Genomic DNA, 21,712 nt, shown 5'->3' with positions numbered 1-21,712 from the left:
TGGTCCAGAATTAGGTTGCAACAGGTTTGAGAGCTGGGGAGTAGCAGGTGTTACGAGACTTATGCTAAGGCCCCGCTCCCAGAGTCAGCGCGCCCGCACTGCAGACAGGCAGGGCGCTGACATACACAGACCGCGATATGTGGTCTGTAGGGAGCGGGAGGTGGGCGGGAGTGGGAGGCTTGACCGGGAGGGGGGCGTGGCTTGAGCGGAGGGACCCGCTACTCTCCCCCCCCCCCCCCACGGCTCGGGCTGCTGATTGAAGGTAACGGCTCGGGCTGCTGATTGAAGGCAAGTAAAGCAACACACATACACACAGACAGGCACACACACACACATGCAGGCACTCATACACACACATACACACACACACAGACAGGCACGCAGGCTGCTTCACTCCACACTCCTCCCCGCTCCCCGAAGCCTCTCCTCCTCCCGAAGCCTCCCCTCCCCATTGGCTTACAGCCACACCATGTGACGCGTCAACGCTAGGGATCACCATTCTCTTGTATCCCGTAGCGGCTGACGCGCCACAGCGTGTAGTAAGCTGTGCAGCCAGGGGGGACCGGGACCGGCTCCGCAGGATTCTCCTGCTGGTGGGGAACTCGCGTGTGGCCGCCCGCGCCGCCGGGCGCACCGGGTCCCAGGCCTAAGGGACGTGGGTGCAGACGGATCTCCTAAACCCTTCGAATATTTTAACAAAGAAAAAGCTATCCCGAATATCCATTTCCTTCAGTATCTTCAACTAAAAGCTTTTTATAATAAAACCCAGCCCCCTGGTTCTCTTACACGATTTGAGACCCTCTGCCCAGAGGACAGAGATACGTCAGGACTAATATCAAACCTTTATGGTTGCTTTTGAGCCCCCCACACCAAAAATTGAAATATATGTCCCAGTGGAAACTGGAAGGAATCCTGGGGGAGGAATTAGATTTGGAGGATTGGGATGATATTTTCTTGGCGGTGGCCATATCCTCCATGTGTGTCACTATCAGAGAAAATGCCATGAGGCTTTCCAAGTTCATTCCAGGATACCGATCAACATGCCTGAAGGGATGTGGGGATGCCCGCTGATATCAGCTTATTGGGCTAAAATCAAATTTTGGGCCCAATGAGTCTTTGGTCTGGATCTCCCTCTGGACCCCTGGTTGTTTCTGCTAAAAAAAAAAAAGGCCATACTATCTTCTCATGAGACATGTCCTCAGCCGCTAGACATGAACTGGCGGCGGTTTAAAAGCAATCAGTAATCCCATCAATTTCCAAAATTAAAAATAAAGTTTGGCAAGTCTACTGCATGGAAAAGTTGGTCAGTCTTAACGTCACCTGTTCAGATTTTCAGAAGGTCTGGCTGCCTTGGATTCTGGGTGTGGGCCAACCAGGAGTAAACCCTCATTCATTTTTGCTGTAAAATGAGAGGCCAGGGTAGTCCACTTCTATTTTTCCTTCCAAAAACCTTGGGTCAAATAGGCCCTGAAGTTCTAGATTCTCTGGGATGCTTCCCCAGGATATGAAGTTGGAAAGGGCTGAGACTTGCCAACTAAAACGTATGGTTGTCAATTTTACTCCCACCAGACTGCACTGTGATCTCTCTTTGTCATATGAATATTTGATGGTATTTTGCTCTGTAAGAATGTATCTGGAACTGTACCCTACCCCCACCCAGTTTTATTTTCTGTACCCACCCTTTTTTTTTTTTTTTTTTTTTTATCCCATCCCTACCCTGCCTTGACAAACTTCAATACAATTTGAGTTTCAATTAAAAAAAAAAAAAGATACATGGCCTAACTAATTTCTACAAGTACTCGGGTAATAACCAACAAGGTGTAAATAAGATTCCCGTGTGAAGTTTAATCTTTACGACATTGGATATTCTAGACTATATCACTAGCTCGTTCTTACAACAGGGCTGGCGCACCACTGGGGGTCAGTGGGGCATTTATTGGTTTTAGGACATCAAGCTCTGACTAAAGTGGTTTATATCCTCTTGTTTAAAGTGATTTATCTTAATTTCCAGGCATGTTACAATTAGAGTGGCAATCTACAACTAAAAAATAAATAAAAAATGCTTTAGACTTCTCTTCAAACCATCTACATAGGATAAACAATGCAGCACTATGCAAAACAAAAAATCAAAATTGATATTATGCACCATGAAAGATCCTAAAATGCCTTTAAACCTTTGTAATTAAATATCCAGATAGGTAGAGAGAGAAAAAGCCCACCTGGCTATTCTGCTAACCAACAAGGGTCAGAGTTGACAAGCAGTCGTGAGATGGGGGTTCTCATGGCCCAATGTGAGATTCCCAGGCTTCTCTCTGACCTCCATTAGGGATGATTGTTTTATTCTTTGGCATACAATTTGGTTAAAGCCTAGTCTGGGGATTTATATGCTTCCGGACTAGACGAAGCATGAAAATATTGTTTTTTAATTAGGAGGGAAAACAAAGTATTTAGACTATAGAATATAACGGATACACAAATGGTCTTCCCAGCTTACAGCCTAGAGGGCGACTAGAGGACATGGAGCAGAAAGTAAGCACATCTACGAAGTGGCACTGCACATATTACTGACACAATTAACACACAAGACCTGCCAAGAAAACTGAAAGGTTTAATGGAGAATTCAAAACTACCGTTTACACTTCATTTACAATTCACACTCATTCACAGCCCGTTTACACTCCATTGTTGTTATTAAACAATCCGTTGCCTCTACCACTATGGAGAATACAATCCTTATGGTTACACCAAAAGGTCACTAAGAATATTGGAAACCAGTGTGCGTCATATCTCCAATTGAATGAGACCTAGACAGCTTTTCTAAAGAGTTTGTTACAATACCCTCTAATAAAAGCACACAAAATCAATAAATGTGTAACTTTAGAATGTTTCACTTACCGATTTCAGCAGGCAGCTGTTTGATTTTGTTCTCTCTGATACTCAGCATCGTGAGCTTTGACAGGGTTTTGATGTCTTTCTCCACAGTAGTGATGCGGTTGAAGCGTAAATAAAGTGTGGTCAAAGAACTCAGCCTGTACACCACAGAAGGTATTTCCCTAAGTTTGTTATGCCGCAAGTCCAGCATACGAAGCTTCTTCAAGCTATCAAGGGAGTCAGGCAGGCTGGTCAGAGAGTTCTCGCTAAGAGCCAGTGTCATCAAATTGACAAGGCTGCCCACCTCCGCTGGCAAGGACTGCAGCTTGTTACTGTATAAATAAAGTTCCGTTAGTTGTGTCAACTCTTTGATGGAAGTTGGAAGCATGTGTATGGACCTCTTGGACAAGTCCAGGCGCATGGAGTTCTCTTCCCGACATTTGTTCAGCTCCTTAGTCACCTCGGCATTGCTAGCCTTTTTACGCATTCCTGCTGCTGGGTTTGGACGTTTAATTGTATTGTCAACTGAAAAAGCCACCCCAGGTTGTGCTCCTCCAGCATCTTTCTTTCCATCTTTGGCATCTCTCACTTTGGTCTTAAGTTCTTTGTCCTTGCTCTCTTTCACTAGGCCGCCAGAGGCTTTGGCCTCTTTCTCTCTTTCCTTCACCGTGGTCACTTTCGTTTCCTTATCTTTAGGATCCTTATCTTTTCCTACACTACTACTCATGGTGATAGATTGTTAGTCAGGTACCTCATGAACTCCACCGTTTTATATTCAGTGTTTGACTTAACAGATTGAAAATACTTGCTTTCAAAAGGTAGCACAATTCAACATCAAATTCTTCCTTCTGCTACATATTGGTCCCAAAGGTCCTTTCTGTAATCCACAAAACAAGCAGTGAGCAAATCTGGAGTCAATTGTTCCTCATTAGGGTTTCTGCACAAAAATGAAATAAATGTTAAACAATACAATTTATTCAGTTTGGAGTACAGCGTTTCCCATATATTACGGTAGGGGGGAAGAGAGCAGGTGTTTTATAAACCAAACAGATCAGACAAACTAGTTTATGAGGCAGGACAGAGAATAATGCGTTTTCAGTAATCTCACTTAGTCTAATATATTACATTTGGTCTTTACAAACACATACTTTCTCATCCTGATCACACACGTTTTACATCACCAGATAAAAGGGTTAAAAAGGACAGTGGACTTTAAACCTTGCCCAGCACTACCTCCCTCTACATGATTGTGCTGCAAAAATCGAGCCAAGTTTGGATATGAGTCCCATGCCAAGACTGGCGAGGACCGAAGAAAAGGCCAAATTTGGAAATTGAAAACGCCTGTGTTTTGTAGCAGTTCTGGTGCTCAATCTGTGTACAGTTTACCTGATGCAGCATGAAAGATTCAAAAGTAATGCTTCATCTCTACAAGAACAAAAAAAATAAAAAATCTCAAGTCCACGACTGGCAAATAAACTTTTTTCCTTTAAATTTTAGGTCTCCATGAAAACAGATTTCAAAATCCAGACATATGATCCGAATTTAGATTAAGACACAAAAAATAACTTATTAAATTTGTCAAATGAAAGTGTTATTTCAGAAAGAGAAAATCTGCAATTCCAATTAGATGCCCTCATCCAAATCAACTAAAAAGTAGCACATAAAACAATAGTTTACTAGCAAGAGGTTGCAACCCCACTGCTCACTTGATTCCCTCCCCTAGCGCACACATGTTCAACTCCTCCCTCCACTCTGAAGGATGGGGGAAAGGTACCAGATATGCAACACTTACACTCTTACTCAAAAATAGCAAGCTTGACCCTAACTCCCTCCGGTGTTTTTTGCTTCTAAACTCCTTGAACGCCTTGCATTCGCTCACCTATTCTCTCCTAGACCCCCTACAATCTGGCTTCCGCACTACTCACTCCACTGAAAACAGCCACTACCAAAATAACTAATGACCTCCATGCTGCCAAAGACAAAGGTCATTACACTCTGCTCATATTACTTGACCGCTCTGCAGCCTTTAATACTGTGGACCACCCTCTTCTTCACATTATCCATACTCCTGGTATCCGTAAAAGTGCTCCATCCTGGATTTCCTCTTACCTCTCCCATCATACTTTCAATATCTAATTTGCCAACACCTCTTTATTCTGTTGATCTCTCTGTGTGGGGTACCCTAGGGGGGGGAAAGAGGGGGGTGCCAGAGACCTCTTCTCACACTCAAGGTGACTATATCACTTTTCTTAGGTTCAAATATCACCTCTATGCTGATGACACAAAATGTTACTTTTCGACCCCTGACCTTGCACCTGCTGTACAGACCAAAATCTCTGAATGCCTGCCCACTTTATCATCCTGGATGGCCTTCTGCCAACAAACTTAACATGTCAAAGACAGAGCTCCTCATACTTCCTCCCAATTTTGGCACTACTGCCCCCGTCTACATTGCTGTTGCCAGCACCATCAAACACCCAGTATCACAACCAGGCTGCTTGGTGTCGGATTTGATTCCTCCCTCACATTCACAATGTAGCTAAAACCGGTAGTTTTTTCCTCCGTAACATTGCAAAGATACGCCGTTCCCTGTCGCTCTACTGCTAAATCTCTAACGCAGGCCCTCATTCTCACCCGTCTCGACTATTGTAACATTCTGCTGCCTGGATTTCCTGTCTCTCACCCGTTCCCCCTACAAATCTATTCTCAACACTGCTACTAGAATCACTTCACTCTCTCTCCGCATCCGTCCTACTAAAATCCCACTCAAACTTTCTATTAAATTTCATATTGCTTACAAAATTCTCTTCCTCTTAAAGCTATATACTCTTCTGCCCCTCAAATCTCAGCCCTAATTTTTTATTATACACCTGTCTGACTCGTGTTCTGCCCTAGACGGTCTTCTGTCTACCCCTTTTGTATCTAAAGCCCGCTCCCACCTAAAACTTCTCACTGACTGCCCCACACCTCTGGAATGTCCTCCCCTTAATATGACTGGCACCCCCTCTCTCCAGCTTCAGGAACTTTCTTTAAAACACACCTCTTTAATGAAGCATATGGTTAGCTCTGCTGGCTGATACTATACATCTCATATACACCGACCTTGGCCCCTTGCAGACACTTACCAGAAAACACGACTTTCTCTGCAAGTTCTCCCAATTTACCACAAATTGTAAGCTCTTCGAGGCAGGGACTACCTTTCCTTTTACGTCTTAAAGCACTTATTCCCATTATGTGTTATATTATTTCACGTGTATTACTGCTGTGAAGCACTATGTACCTGGATAGCACTATATAAAGATATACATACACAGAACCCTTCCTCCCCCCACCCCTGGGACACTTAAGGATTTTGCCAATGCCACAGTGTTAAGTGTGTACAAATGTCTGTGTTATATTCTTGACAGTGCAATGACCTAAATATAATTTTACAGTGACTTGTTCACTACATATGTACAAGAATTCCTGTTCCAGCTTGTAGGTTTCCTAATTAACAGAAGAATATTAACAGAAGACTGTTGAAACAGTTTTAGCTTTTTACGGTCATCGATATTTGTCCAAAGATGAAGCAAGAAGCCATTGCTCCTTTTCAATAATTAGGACACCGGTAAGTCACCCAAAAGGTATTCTGAAACAGTTTGATCTTTTACTAAGTGGGACTGGCACTTGAAAAGCAAAAATTCAGTAAACCCTCCATACCAGACCTGCAACACAAACTAGAACATGCCAACAGCAAGATTACATAATCTGTGATCTCATTTTGCTCATGCGCAATATGAAAACCAGGATGTACACTGTGCTTATTTTCTAGACCTGCAGGAAAGAAAATTACAATGCATGATATAGTTTAACATAGCCTACATAGAAAACTATTGGTCATAAAAATTAAAGTTCTTATTTTGCAATAGTGTTTTAGAACTACATAAGAGGCAGCAAGTGCTTTGCATCATTAAAGTTTAAAACTGGGTGGACGGTGAAAAGCAGCATTTTAACCCCACACCCAAGCAGGAGCTAAATAAAAGGTTTTGTGCATTTACTGCAAATGTTTATAGACTTCAAGGAGTACAATAATTTGTTTTTCTGGCACTGGAATAAATCAAAACAAGTGTACAAAAAAAAATCTAAACTTTTTCAAGTCTCCACAGTCCATTTCCAGTCTTCATAACTTGTGTGTGATCTCCGAGCTCTACTTAAAGCAGTCTACTCTCCACTGTTGGAAACATGGTTCTCTGACTCGCTACTCTCTACCTTCCGCAAGTTCCCTTTCTCACCATATCCAAGACACTACAAAATGCAAAGAATGTTAAGTGTTGTGTACCATTTTATACACGCTGGATTAACTTTCTTCTCCCTGACATTTCCCAACAGCTCCAAAATTTTTAGCAGGTGGTGCACCAAGATTTCGAACGCCTAATAAATCTTAAAACTTATTGCCTACTCAAGACTATTGCTGGGGGGGGGGGGGGGGAGAGGAGATGGCCATTAATAACTGCCAGAGCTTCCAAATTCACATCCCACAATGCCTTGCAGCTCTGGAAGCAAAGGATTGCGGGGAGCAACTTTGGAATCTCCTGCTGTAACTGACAGTCATACAGTACACACACTCTTCCCCCCGCCCCCCACAGCCCCTCGGAGACACCTAGCGAAGTCCCTGTTGGGAATGACTAATCTAACGCATTGCGCTACCAATGAATGTACTTACATGAACTCCTGTCTTTAGGTCTCCGCTCAAATTGTTAGCTCTTTAGCTCGGAGAGACTCCTCTTACTGCACCCTTTTATTTGTCTTTCTACTTTGTACCATATTTCCCCAGATGTCTCCTAAACTACACCTGTAAAGCCCCTTGCATACAGCCAGTACTCACACACTGAGTCTTTGCCATTTGTCTATTGACTTGGCTGCAGTGGTCTCTATTGCAATCGTTGGCAGCTAATTTAACACGTCCATAAGAATTTTATCTAACGCTCTGTATCTAAGGAACAGAAACAAAAAACAAACAAAAAAGAGAACCAAGAGAACAACCCAGAAGCTTAAAAAGACCCAAACTATAAAAATCTACTTCTGAAGATTAACACAAGTTGCAAGAGTTGCTCATTTTAAGACTCAAGTGAACAAATTACAATGGCGTGTTTATTGTTTGGCTCCCCAACAAAAATTACAAGTATGAATATTTTAGATGTGTTTAAACTTGCAATGTTTACATCATAACTAAATAGTGTGGAAGATTTGTTATTTTTTTTTTTTTTAACGATCTTTATCTTATCTCTTGATAAGACGGTTGGTGAACTGAAGAATCTAATGGTAATGTAAATCTAAGGCTACGGCCCCAGTCACTGCGTGTACGCGCGCATCGGTACGCCCTGGCGGCGTGTGCACCACTTTCATCCGCGATCTGTGGCCTAGGGGACGCACGTCTTGGCAAGAGCAGGGGTTTAGGTAGACAAAGACAAGATTTAGGTACAGTCCCTTGGGAGGAGTGGCAGGGGTGAGGCCATGAGGTCACGCGGCCGGTTCACCCTCATTGGTTGAACCGCCGCGACCATAGCTTGGCCACCGTGCCAAAAGACAAAAATGTTGTCTTGTGAGAAAGGTGATTGCGCATCGCGCTTTCTGCAGGCGCGCTCGCAGGTAGTGACTGGGGCTGGCCCCATAGAGGGTCATATCTTATCTCATAACAGTTCAAGACTGACCCACCTGTGCTGAACCAGGAATATCCCGAAATCCCGACGGCGGGCCTTAAGGACTAGAGTTGCTCAAACATGATCTAATGTGGTAATTCCAATTTTTTTAAGAAATTATATCATTACCAATACTGCTAAAACGTGTCACAAATAAAAATGGCCTGCTGTGTAGAACTGACCCTTTAAGCCATGGTTCGTTTTTAACTTCTAGACCAGAAGCAAATGTCAGTATTGCAATAGGATGAGCGAGCTCCATGAAGAAGAGAGGTTATAGTTTTATTGTATACCATCTTATCACCATACCACAGCATGGCAAATAGTGCAGATGCTACACAACTATCAACTACTAGAAAGGGAAAAAATCAATTCTTATTAAAATTTGCTCAAAATCTATTTTGACCCTAACAGCATTTGTACATCAAAGCAATTATTTATAAGAGAGAATATACCCAACAGAAAGATGAGGTAAGAAAGTGGTTCCAGCAGTACATAAATCATAGTTGTACTATAGCGATGTCATAGAAAGAAAATTAATACAAGTAGGGCACGGACCCTTTGCACGTGCTGCTTAAGTCAGAATAGCAAAGTTTCTGCCTAGCGGACCCATGACCTTAGACCAACGTTTCTGAACCAGAACGCCAGAGAACCCAGCTGTGCCACGACCTTCTGCCATCGCCCAAGAGGGAGACCACGACCCGCCTCTCCTCGCACACAGAAAGGCAGGACAAAGAGAGAGAGAAGGAGAGAGTTAAATCTCACCAACTCCAAACAGTGCAGAAGACACCAGCTGAACGGCTGACATGTTTGAAATGTGAGGAAGGAGTGAGGGCTTTGTGTGTGGTGAGGGAGGTTAATGCTTTTTTTTGCGGTGGGGAAAGGTATGTGGTGCAAGTTAGGCTGCGTGCGGAAGCGGGCGTGTGATGCGCGAGAAATCAATTCAAACTGATTTCTCGCGCGATTGGGCGAACCGCTCACGTGACCGCTCTATGAGGGCGAACCAGCTCTGTGACGTCACTGGCCCACCTATTGACACGCTCCCGGATGGCGCGCGTACTAAAGCCAGGGAAAGCACCCGCTTTCCCTCAGCGCGGCTGCAGTGTCTATGGACGCAGCCTGAGAGAAGGGGGAGGATAACTGGTGTTTATGGATAAATATGGAATGTGTCGAGTAGAAGGCAGCGTATGATATGTGAGGGTAAATGTGGAGTATGCAGGAAGAGGGTAGGTGAGTATTGGGTGTATATCTGCAAAAGGAGATCCAGGGCACACACGCAAAAAATCCTCGATCATAAAAACAGGAAACCCAGGTATAGAAAAATAGTGAAGGCTTTATTAGAACATGATGAAAGTGGTAGTCTCAAAGAGAATGTGTCTCTTGAGAAAGCGCAACTGTTGCGTGGGAGGACACATTCTCTTTGAGACTACCACTTTCACCATGTTCTAATAAAGCCTTCACTATTTTTCTATACCTGGGTCCCTGTTTTTATGAGAGGATATTTTGCGCGAGTGCCCTGGATCTCCTGTAGCAGATTCACTGCTACCTCCTGTATTCGGCGGCACACGCAGGGGGGTGGAGGAAGACTCTACATCACTGCAGAGTGGTTTGGATTTCCATAGCCAGCGCAACTCAAGCTATACAAGTGGGTCTGCACTAGGCGGTAAGAAGACTTTGCCTACCTCCATTATCCCACAAAGCTTCCCAACAGTTTTTTACTGGATATCCTAACAACGAGATTCTAGCTATATCACGGGATCTTTAATAGGAGGTTAAGATTTTCATTATATCCTCCAAGACCCCATGCAGCTCCCTGACGAACCTTTATCATTTTCTCCTCCCGATCCCACCTTTATCCTATCTTACTTGCTTAAGCGCACTCCAGAGCGCAGGACAGCATTGCTCTTCACTGAGTATTGGGTGTGTACTTGTGTAAAAGGAGGAAGGGTATGCGAGAAGGGGGATGAAAAACAAAAGTTCTGAAGAGATTTGAATAAAAAAAAATTTGGGGGGGGGGGGGGGGGGAATGCCCCTGCTCAAAAAAGACAGATAACTACTGCCTTAAACATGGCTCCCAAAAAAAGGGCACACTATTTTAAAATTAATGCAACTGCTGTACAAAAGTTTGAGGGAAAACGCCGGAAACCGGACACTTAAAAACATTGCTTTTGCAACTTATCAGAAACGATGCAAAATAACTCTGGAGTGCTAAAGAATAAGAAACTTCTTGCACTCTGAGAAAGTGCCATTCATGTTACTGTATTCAGGGATTTCATCAAGAGGCGGCAAATCCAGGTATACCAAGGTTATTGGAACCAACCCCACCATTCCTAAATCGGCTAGCTGTTTTTCCCCAGTCGAATGAATCTGCGGCATCAGTGACTTGTTAATTCTACAATAACCAATAGTATTCAAAAGGAAGAAACAAGAAAAAATAACTGACGCGGATTGCTGCTTTCATCAACAAAGCACAGCTGAAATGGTAGTTGGCCAAAGATTAATAACTGGTTACCAAACACGCATTTTATCAAACATTGGAATTTCTGGAAGAAAATGCATGTACTGCTGTGTGAGAATGCGTTAGGCCAGGGATGAGCAAACTTTTTATGCCGAGCCCCCCTTTTCATCCATAAAATTTCTCGCCCCCCCCCCCCCCTGCCTGATGTAATCAAAATCACATTAAAAAAAAAAAAACACACACCTTTATTAAACAGTATACAATGTAAATCCAAATAGGTCTAAATACTTACATATTTCAACAGTTTGCGCTTGCAAAATTAGGCTGCGTCCACGCTGCCGCTGAGAGCGGTGACATCACCAACTCTCCAAGCATGAGCACAGGGTGTCCTGCATAATTTTGCAAGCGTGGATCGGGGCTATTTGTGTGTGTGTTTGTGTATGGCTGTGTGTGTGTGTATTGACTGCTGCTGAGAGTGCTTCAAAGTCAATTTTGTTTGTCTCCCCAAGCTTGGGAGAGCGTACGTGCACAAAGGCAATACTTTGGGGGGGGGGGGGGGGGCATTCATCCACCTCTTTGCCATCTACCTTCCGTCTCCCCCCCCCCCCCCCCTTACCTTTTTTTTTTTTTTTCTTCCCCTCCCTGCTCTTTGGCTTGCTATCCCCAGTGTCATCCAAACTCCTACCTACAGTATTATTTATTTTTTTCCGTTTTCAATTTTGTGTTTTCAGTTTTTTTACATTATTTCTGTTCATTCATAGTATGATTGATATAGTGGCAGCCTACCCTTTCACTTGCAGAGGATCGCAGCGAAGCAGGTTGCCAGCGGAGGAGAGCAGGAACACAGCACTATTGCAGGGCAGAGACGGAAGGTGGAGTGTTTGACTTCACCGCGCTCGGGCGTGCTCCTCCCCGTACCTCCGAAGCCCCCGCACGCGCACACCATCACGTAGCTGCCCCCTGCACTATCCTGTTCAGCCGCCCGCGCACATCTTCTTGGCCGCCCGCGCACAGCTTTTTCGCCCTCCCGCGCACAGCGTCTGCCAGCCCGCGCACCCAGTTTTCGCCGCACGCCGCCTGTGTCTCCCTAAATAATCTTGCACCTCCTTGCCCCCCTAGTTTGCGCACCACCACCACACACACACGTTCACCTGGGGGGGGAGAAGAGGGGGGACATGCTCCGATCCCCCAATCCCCCATGCTGCTGAAAACTGGTGCAGGAAATAGACAGGAAAAGAAGGAGGGCTTGTCTGTGTGCAGAGAGAAGCCCCGCCCCCTCTGCAAGACAGAGCAGAGAACCAGCAGCCTCAGCACGGAGCTTCTGGCCGCCCGTACACAGCTCTGCACTCCCCCAGGTTTCCCCGCACGCAGCCCGCGCCCCCCCTATATAATCTTGTGCCCCCCCAAGGGGGCGCGCCCCCCAGTTTGCGCACCGCTGCATTAGGCTACGGCCCCGCTGTCTGTGCTGCCAGGCTCGCGGGGCGTGCAGCCGAGTTCCCCGGTCTGCAGTGAGCTGCAGAGGGAAACACAGGGGGCGTGACAGGGGAGCGGCCATTACATCACCTGGCAGGTTCGCCCTCATTGGCTGAACCGCAAGGGGGCGTGGCCTAGTACTCTGTTAGTACTGAGCACATTTTAACAGTGCTTCAAAAACTGACGGCGCGGCAGCCACCCTTTGCCGCGGGCACGGCTACGTTGAGGGGCAGCTCTTATCCCTGCAGTGCCAGTGGGGACCAAGCCTTAAAGCAGTGAAGTAATCCATTGGAAAACTGCATTCTGGATATTTTCTCTTAAAGAGTATGGCTAGTGCAGATTGCATCAATTTTAAGGCTACATTTCAGAACATATTCAAATTACCATTAAAATCGATCCTACTACATTGCCATGAGCACTAAAATGATATTCTATTGCCAAAATGTTCAGATAACAGCCAGAACGAAATGTTATCTTGGACATAAACACTTTGTATAAAAGTTTGTGTAGATTTTAACACAATTTTATATACTGGCATCCATTGGAAAATTAATTCTGCTGTCAACATTGAAATTCCGAAAGAAAAGGGATAAAATGTACGTCGCCGACAGTAACAGCAGAGAGTTAATTCAGTCATTTTAAAAAAAAAGAAGGACTTTTTGGCCATTGTTGCAGCTTCAAACTGTTTCGCAGCCTATACCAGACCCCTGTTTATGGCTTACTATTTATTATACTGAAACATGTCCAACTAGACAGGACACATGCACATACCATTTGCAAAACACAAGTCAGAACACAGCATGTATTAGTAAAGGAGTGATTAGCGAATAGATAAATAACTGTGTCTGGCTAGAAGTGTTTAGATAACATTGTTCAAGCTCCTGAAAGCACCGCAATTCATTTTTTGGTATACAATGCTGTAAAAATACTTCCAGTTTCATTTTGTGCAGATTAAGACTGTTAGAATTTGCAATCATTTCCTGGATAAATAAGCAACGTACAGTATCATGTGTGAAATTTAGCTGAGCTAAAAGCAGGAATGGCTGAGAAAGGAGAAAAATTAACCAACTTACCGTAATTTTCTTTTCCTGGAACCATGGCAGTGGGCACCGTAAAGTTAACTATTTCCAGCTGAGTAGGACACAAAATGGACTTCTTGCAGGTAGGCCATAAAAGGCCCCTCCCACTACCTGCGGATAGTCTTTGGATTCTCTCATAGCTGAAAAATGCAACCGATATTTATTAGGTATACATAGTTACCCTCCCTATGTGGCCACTGCTATGGGTCCAGGAAAAGAAAATTACAGTGAACTGGTTACATTTTCTCCTTTCCTGTTCACCATGGCAGTGGGCACTGTTCGGACATACCCCAGAAGTATTATTTAGGGAGGAAAAGAAAAAACAAATACCAATATCAGTTTCAACCACTTTATTTATTACACAGAGCAAGAAAGAAACAATGAATGTTCCATAGATCAGTGCTACCAATTCTCGGGTACAAAGTAACAGTTTTGACTGATGAACACAAACTTGCTTGGAGAAATAACTATTTAGGCATCGTGGAGTCTGGTATACATTCAAGAATCGTGCGCAGAGAAAGGTAAGGTATAAAATGTATGTGCTGGTTGATAGTGCAGATAGTATCTGTAGTAAGCAGTACTCTCTGGTTCTCTTCCTTAGTGGACTACCTACCTAGAGCTACTGTTTGTAATGTCCAGCAATATTACTCCCACTGTTTGTAACCAGTGTGTGTTAAGTAAATGATAGTACTCACGATATGATGCCGTCCATTCCACGTGTGTGCCTCACTCTGTAGAGGCATTGCAGGAGATCCAGAGAAGAAAAGAACGGAGCACAGCGGCAAACATGGAAGGGCTACAATACTTCCATTGAACTCTCCGACGAAGCGCTGAGAAATGCTTGAAACACATTAGTTAATTTACTGTATGCATGCCGTCCCGTTGTCTATTAAATTGATTTTAGTTTAGCCTTAGTATTGTAGCCCTTCCATTTGTGCCGCTGCACTCGGTTCTTTTCTTATTTATTACAGTCTTCCACTTTATTTTATTACAAACTGTAGTACTTTTCGACCAAAGCTTGCGTCAGCTGAAGCCTAGATGTCCAATCTGTAATACTTCATAAATGTGTTAAATGAAGACCACACTGCCGCTTTGCAGATTTGTGCCGGTGATGCTTGTGCCTTGAATGCCCACGAAGTGGCCATTGCTCTCGTCGAGTGTGCGTTTAAAGTTCAATGGCGGATTTTGTCCTTTGTTTTCGAGTTGATTTTCTGATGCATGATACAATCCATTTGGATATTGTTGCTTTGGACACTGCTTGCCCCATCCTTGGTGCTTCTGGAATGAAACAGCCTGACTTTATGTTTTGCACCCTATCGAAATAGGCTTTTAAGCACCTCACTACGTCAAGATTATGCAATCTTTCTTCCTTCTTATTACCCGGTTTTGCGTAAAATGAGGGAATTACAATTTCTTGTTTTATATGAAATGGAGACACTACTTCAGTAAGAAATGGTATACTGGTCGCATCACTGCTTTATCTTGGTGGATGACCAGAAATGGTTCTTTACAAGACAAGGCTTGTAATTCTCCCACTCCCCTTGCTGATGTAATAGCTATAAGGAATGCAACCTTCCATGATAACAACTTCAAGGGTATTTGATATATAGGTTCGAAAGGCTGCATTGAGAGAACATCCAGTACTAGTGATAGGTCCCATGCTGGCACTCTATTCTTGATTTGCGGTCTTAACCTCTTGACCGCTTGCAAGAGCCGAATAACGAGCTTTCCAGTTGCTAGATTCTTCTCCAACAGTGCTGATAATGCAGAAACTTGCACCTCCAATGAACGGAGACCGAGTCCTCTATAAAAAATCTTCTTGTAGGAATTCTACTAGTGTCACAGTATTTTTTTGGGGTGGGGGCTTCTGTTTTTGTTTAACACACCTATCTGAAGCATAACCAAATTCAGTAGTATACCGTTGATGTAGATTTCTTTCTTGCTTCCAAACAGGGTTTTTATTGTTCTATCTGAACATCCCTTTTTTCTGAATACCTTCCACTCAATCTCCAAGCCGCCAATGCCAATTGTTTGGGCTCTTGGTGATATACAGGTCCCGGATATTTGGTAGATGCCACGGTGTGTCTATTGCCATGTTTATGAGATTGGCAAACCATGGTCTCCTTGGCCATCAGTATCACACCTCTGCTTGATTGCTCTTGATCTTCCTCGTTAATCTTTGAAATGAGAGGAATTGGAGGGAAAAGATATGCCAGTTTGAACTACCACTTGAAACTGAGGGCATCTGTGTGCCTTGCACAATAATTTTCCACCTGTTTTGGCGAGTAGCCATCAGATCTATTTCTGGTTACCCCGAACATTTTACCAATTTGCGGAATACTTTGTTGTCCAATGACCATTCTCTCCTGGGTGAATTAGGTTGCGACTGAGAAAAACTGCTGTAATATTTTCCGACCCTATGGCTGTTATATCTGTAACATAGCCTTTTGCCCATGATAGAATCTCTGATGTTAGTTTCATCAGTTTTATGCTCCTTGTTCTTTACCACAGCCCTGTTGTCCAATTTTATTTGTATATTTCCATCCTTTACCTGGCTTTGGAATGCTTCTAGTGCTTTCTGCACTGGCTTCAGTTCCAGCATGTGTGATGGTAACTGCTGTTCTTTGGTTGCCCAAGTACCTTGTACCAGTAGGTCTCCCATCTGGGCTCCCCAACCTGCGCGGCTTGCGTCTGTGGTGATTGTTACCCATTGTACCTGGTTTAACGCATGTCCTTTTAATAGATTTTGGGCATTTTCCCACCATCTTAGTTTTTTTCTGTGTGTGGGGGTATATGATTATTTCTTGTATTACATCCTTGGGATCTCCGTTCCACTGTTAAAAAATTGTTGTAATGGTCTCATGTGTAGACCTGCCTACTTTACTACATTTAGCATTGATGTAAATTTTCCTAGGAGTCTCATACAGTCTGCTGCTGAAGAGATGTTCCCTGTTCTGAGCGTTCTTATCTGGATTCCAATGTCTTGGACCCTTGAGTATGGTAATCGCACCTCTCCTTCGCTGTGTTAAATTCTACTCCCAAGAATTTTAAAGAGACTGTGTTGGTACTAGATGGCTTTTGTCTATGTTTACGATCCAGCCATGATGTTCTAGAAAGGACACCACTATTTTCATGTCTTGTAGCAGTTTTTCTTCTTTTTGTGACTATCGGAGTATCATATAGATAGATATACACACATTTCTATGTCCCTTTTTCTTAATTCCGCTATCAAATGGAGCCAATACCTTTGTAAACGTTCTGGGTGATGTTGCTAGTCCAAATAGCAGCGCCGTATATTGGTAGTGTTCCTGATTTATTGCAAATCTGAGGATTTTTTTATGTCTCTTTGCTATAGGGATGTGTAAATAGGCAACTTTTAGATTTATGGATATCCAATCGTTTGGTTTTACTTCTTGGAGGATGTTAAGTGAAATAATTTTGAACTCTTACCAGTAAGTAGGTATTTACGGTTCTTAGATCCAATACTGCTCTGCAACCTCATGATGCTTTTCCACCAAAAAGATCTTAAAATGGATCCCTGTTCTCCTCTGTCTTCGAGGAACCTTTGTTATTGCATTGGCCTGTAATAGCTCTTTCAGGATAAAACTCATTTGTTTTCTTTTCTGTTTTGTCTGTGTATATCTTGTCTTTAAGAATATATCCCTTCTTGGAATGTTCTTGAACGCCAGGTGGTATCCGAAAGAAAGGATCTTTAGTACCCACCTGTCTTATTGATAGAGTCCATGTTGCTTCGAATTGGCTCAGTCTTCACCCAACTGGAAGCCGCTGGACCGTCATGAGAATTTCCCTCTGGGAAATAACGCTCTCCCTCTGGAGCCACAAAAAAAGCTTAATTTTGTCTGCCTCTCCATGATGTCTGTCTTGAAAACTGTCTTCCAGGATGATATGTTCTTGTTCCCTATAATGTGTTATTTCCATCTGATGGTATGTAGGGTCATATCTTCTGTTTCTACGTTCTTGTGGTAAAAATGTGCTTTTACCTCTTGACGCTTTGTTTATAATTGCATCCAATTTATTCCCAAATAGAAATTCTCCTTCAAAGGGCAAATTACATAAAACTGTTTTTGGAAGCTATGTCTGCCATCCAGGGTCTGAGCCATAGCGCTCTTCTTGTTACTGTATAGGCCATTGATTTGGCCGCCAGTCTTACCGCATCCAGCGACACTTTAGCTACGTAGTCGGCTGCCCATTTGATTCCTGACAATATTTTTAGAATAGAAGTTCGTCTCCTTTTTCCAATGCTTCTTCTATATTAGTAATCCATATTCGCATTGCTCTTGATACCGATGTCGTTGATAGCGCCGGTTTGCATGCTGTACCTGCGGTCACACATGCCTTCTTCAAAACACTATCCATTACATCCTTGAGTGATGCTGCATCTTCAACTGGTGTGGTTGTTTTTCTTGAAATTGTTGCATTAATTTGGGGACTGACTTCTCCGTATTTTACCTCCTCTTGTACAAAAGGATACATCCTGTTAAACTTTCTGGGAATATTTCGTTTTCTATCTGATTGTGACAATTCCTCTTGTATCATATCTTTGATTACTTGATGAATTGGAAAACATCTGGTTTTCTTCTGCTTCGTCCCAAATAATGTATCTGATTTCTGAGTAACTTCTGTATCCTCTAGTTCCAATGTTTCTCATTGCCTTTATAAAGGAGGACCCACCATTTCTAAATTAAATTCTGATTATTCAGCCTGCATTTCTTGCTCTGACGAATCATACTGCCCTTCCGACGCTTGGTGATATATCATCTCTGATGAGTCTGATGGTCTCTCACTATATACAGGCTGGTCTGAGATCTTGTTCTCTTTTGTGCTGGCTTCACTGCTTGTTGCACAGCAGACTCTACACTCTGCTTTACTATATCTTTCATCCACGATAGGAAAGTATTAATTTGTTCATTTGACTCTCCTGCTGCTGCTTTAAGGCAGTCTGCACAAAGCATCTTGGCTTCCAACGCTGATTTTTCACCATTTAGTTTTTTTAGCAGCTTTCTTCTTTTGATGCAGGGACTCTACCGCTCCCTTAGAAGTTCCTTCTTCCGGTTGTATAACTATAGCACTAAGGTGAAACAATATTTCTTTCCGTTCCATGATATCAACTGTCTTTTATTCTCTATTAAACTAAGCTAAGGACTCACCTAGTTTTTGTAAGCGACCCTTTACTTCCTCCAGCTTCCATGCTGGCTTCCAAACATCTTTCAGCTGATTTCTCCTGTCTTGCAAGCGTTCCATGCTAAGGCTGCTACCACGACACCTTCACACAGCTGTGTGCCATCGCTCTGACGTCCAATCGGAGAGCGTGGCTCTCGCACACACACTCGCCTCTGGGATCGTTGCGCGCGCTCTAACGTGCACGTACTATGCACTTACATGGGACGCCTTGCTGGTTTGTCCCCACCATTCCGCTGCGTTCTCAGACGCCTCTGTGGTAACTATTATCCGAGCCTCCGATCAGCTTTACAGCCCTGTCGGACCGCTGCGTTCCATGACGCATCCGCGGTTCTGCCCAGCCACATAGGCCTCTTCCGTCTTGCTACCACCCCAGGTACGTCGAACAGAGTTTCAGGGGAAGAGAGGCTGAGAAACTCCTGGCTTGACTGCACCAACTACAGTCCGGTGAGTCCTTTCAGTAGGACAGGAAAAAGAATATCTGCAGGTAGTGGGAGGAGCCTTTTATGGCCTACCTGCAAAAAAGTTAACCCTATGGTGCCCACTGCCGAACAGGAAAAGTAGATTATTTATTTATTTTTACACTTCTAATCTTGAGAAACAGGATACAATTAACAGAAATGGGGATATTACAGGATTCCAAAGGTAGAATTAGTTTTGGGATATGAAACCTTTACTAGTCAAATATATATTTATAGTTATATTTATACATTAGTGTCAAGTAGAAGAATTTAACCTGTAGTAAAAGGAACAGTATTTTAAAAAGGCAATGTAAATAGCTGGCATTGCACAAAAAAAAAAAAAAAAAAAAAAAAACTCTGGAAAAACCCTTGACCATACTGCCCCTATGACAGTTCTCTCACTGAACTGCTTGAATGCCTTGTATACTTACACATGCTCACATTTCTCACTAGCCAAGCTCCCTTCACACTCTCCAATCAGGCTTCCCTGCGGCTCACTTACCAAACTGGTAAATGCAAAGGCCACCAGTCTCTCCAATGACACTCTGCACATTCTTCACTCATTGTTCTAATGCCTCTCTTGCCAACACCCCTCCATCTTCCTTCCCACTCTGTACCGCAACATTCTACCTGGAGACTTATTTTTATTCTCCCACACACTCACTCCAAATCTGCTTGTCAATAGTGAAGAATGGCTGGCAGCCTAGCTGGCAGAAGGTGGCAAAGTCTAATACCCTTCATCATTGTAGATAGCACAATTATTCACTTAGTCTGCAATGCTGTTCATGTATCTGCTTATATGTCACATCACATTAGAAGCATGCTTGTAATCTCAAAATTTGCTGCGACTTAATCTGTAAATAAAAGCACTCTCCGTCCAGTGTCGAAATACCTCCCGTTTTCTTTCCTACAATCTAAAACCGTTTCAGTTCAAAATAAACAAATAAAATCTGAAAAAATCAAACACTTTAAAACCACCCTGCTATCCTACCAAGAAATTAGACAATAACACAGATCTCCTATTCTAACTGAGTTAACCCTTCACGGTCTGTTTACGTTTCTCTTTACATTCTGCTTAAAAACAGTCCACTATCTGCCCCTCATTTCGATCACTTTTCCAAAACACGAAGTATTGTATTAGACGAACTTCGCAAGCACAAGGATCAAACACACTTACTTTCCTTTTCTTGTGTCCGATGCCTGGTGAGCACTGCCACACGTACATTCATTTCTACCACGATATAGTACTGTGATTGTTAGCTCTTCAGCATAAGTATTCTTTTGTTTAAATAGAATATCCTACATAGAAATTAGTGGCAGGTACTAATTGGCCAACTTATTCTATCTGCTGTGAAACATCAGACTATTGAATCCTTGGTTCTTTCATATTTGGATAGCCTTGTATCTACACAAAGCATTTTTGGAAACTTACTGTACTAGCGTCTACCACCTCTGCTGGGAGCCGATTCCATTAATATCATGGATTACCATTTTAAATTATTCCCTTTTCCGTCAGATACAATATGACTGAATAAATATGGACGAAAATCAGTGATGAGAGGAGTGGTGGCCAGGGTTACAATATTCCCCACACAAAACAAGGAGTCATTTCTAGTGTGCATATTGGTGATAAGACGGAGAAATGACATTGCCCGTCTAACCCGGCTCCTTTAGCAGCAGTTCCACACAGGACCAAATTAGATGAATGACCGATTTGTTTGAATAGGTTAACCGCGATTGCCATATTAAAGCAAACCAGTACTAGGTCATTTTTAAACCATTTATGAAATTTTTTTTTTGAGTAACCTGAAATTTCTAGTGGATTTACGTCCTATTTTCTAATTAGTCCTCAGACATGGGGGTGGGATCCATTAATCTGATTAGCCTATCACTGCACTGGGATGGACAAAACAAGACAACCCCCACCCCCCCCCCCCCCCCCCCTTCATTCAGAGACCCTCTTCTAACTGAATATATGGGAATAACATAGCTAGGCTTTAAAAATCAGATAAGTATTTATAAAATTACAAAGTACCATATATCTGATTACAACCTTTCATTGCCATTAGTTAATGCTGGTCCTAAATGGGACTGCATGTTTTAATATTTCTCTTAATACCAGAGCTCTTCAAGAAAGCCCCATATACTCTGCACCATTTCCGCTGATCCCTACAGTTTTACCAAGGAGCAGAAGTGTTACAAAACAATTAGAAGCTTTTAACATTAAATATTACAACCCACTTGATCCATAATCCAAGGCCTAAAAGACTTACTCCAACCCTAGAATATACAGCAAATACTACTTTAATGAAGAGTTCACATGTCCAACCATTAGAAAATTTACAATGGAAACCATTTTTAAGGGGGGCTTATAAGCATGATTTTTTTTTCTAAATTATAATGTATAAGGAATTTTTACGGTCAACATTAACGTTGTTCAAAAAAATAACATACCCTGCTGAAGCAGCAACTTGCAATGCTTTTTATTTTTCTTTA

The 21,712-nt window shown here is 43.0% G+C and overlaps 1 protein-coding gene across 3 annotated transcripts in view; it reads right to left on the bottom strand.

Moving 5' to 3' along the window:
- Positions 1-21,712, bottom strand: part of SHOC2 (SHOC2 leucine rich repeat scaffold protein) — a 48,108-nt gene that overhangs the window by 24,227 nt on the left and 2,169 nt on the right. For 2 of the 3 annotated variants that reach the window (XM_075611850.1, XM_075611851.1), the window contains exon 2: positions 2,896-3,808. In XM_075611850.1, coding sequence (XP_075467965.1) covers positions 2,896-3,598 — 703 coding nt within the window. In that variant the 5' untranslated portion in view covers positions 3,599-3,808. The remainder of the gene's footprint in view (positions 1-2,895; positions 3,809-21,712) is intronic. The other variant, XM_075611853.1, reaches the window with a different exon arrangement.

The sequence above is a fragment of the Ascaphus truei genome, chromosome 8, assembly GCF_040206685.1.
Source record: "Ascaphus truei isolate aAscTru1 chromosome 8, aAscTru1.hap1, whole genome shotgun sequence".
Taxonomy (NCBI): Eukaryota; Metazoa; Chordata; class Amphibia; order Anura; family Ascaphidae; genus Ascaphus; species Ascaphus truei.
Note: the sequence above shows the minus strand (reverse complement) of the source record. Positions and strands in the feature narration are given on the sequence as shown.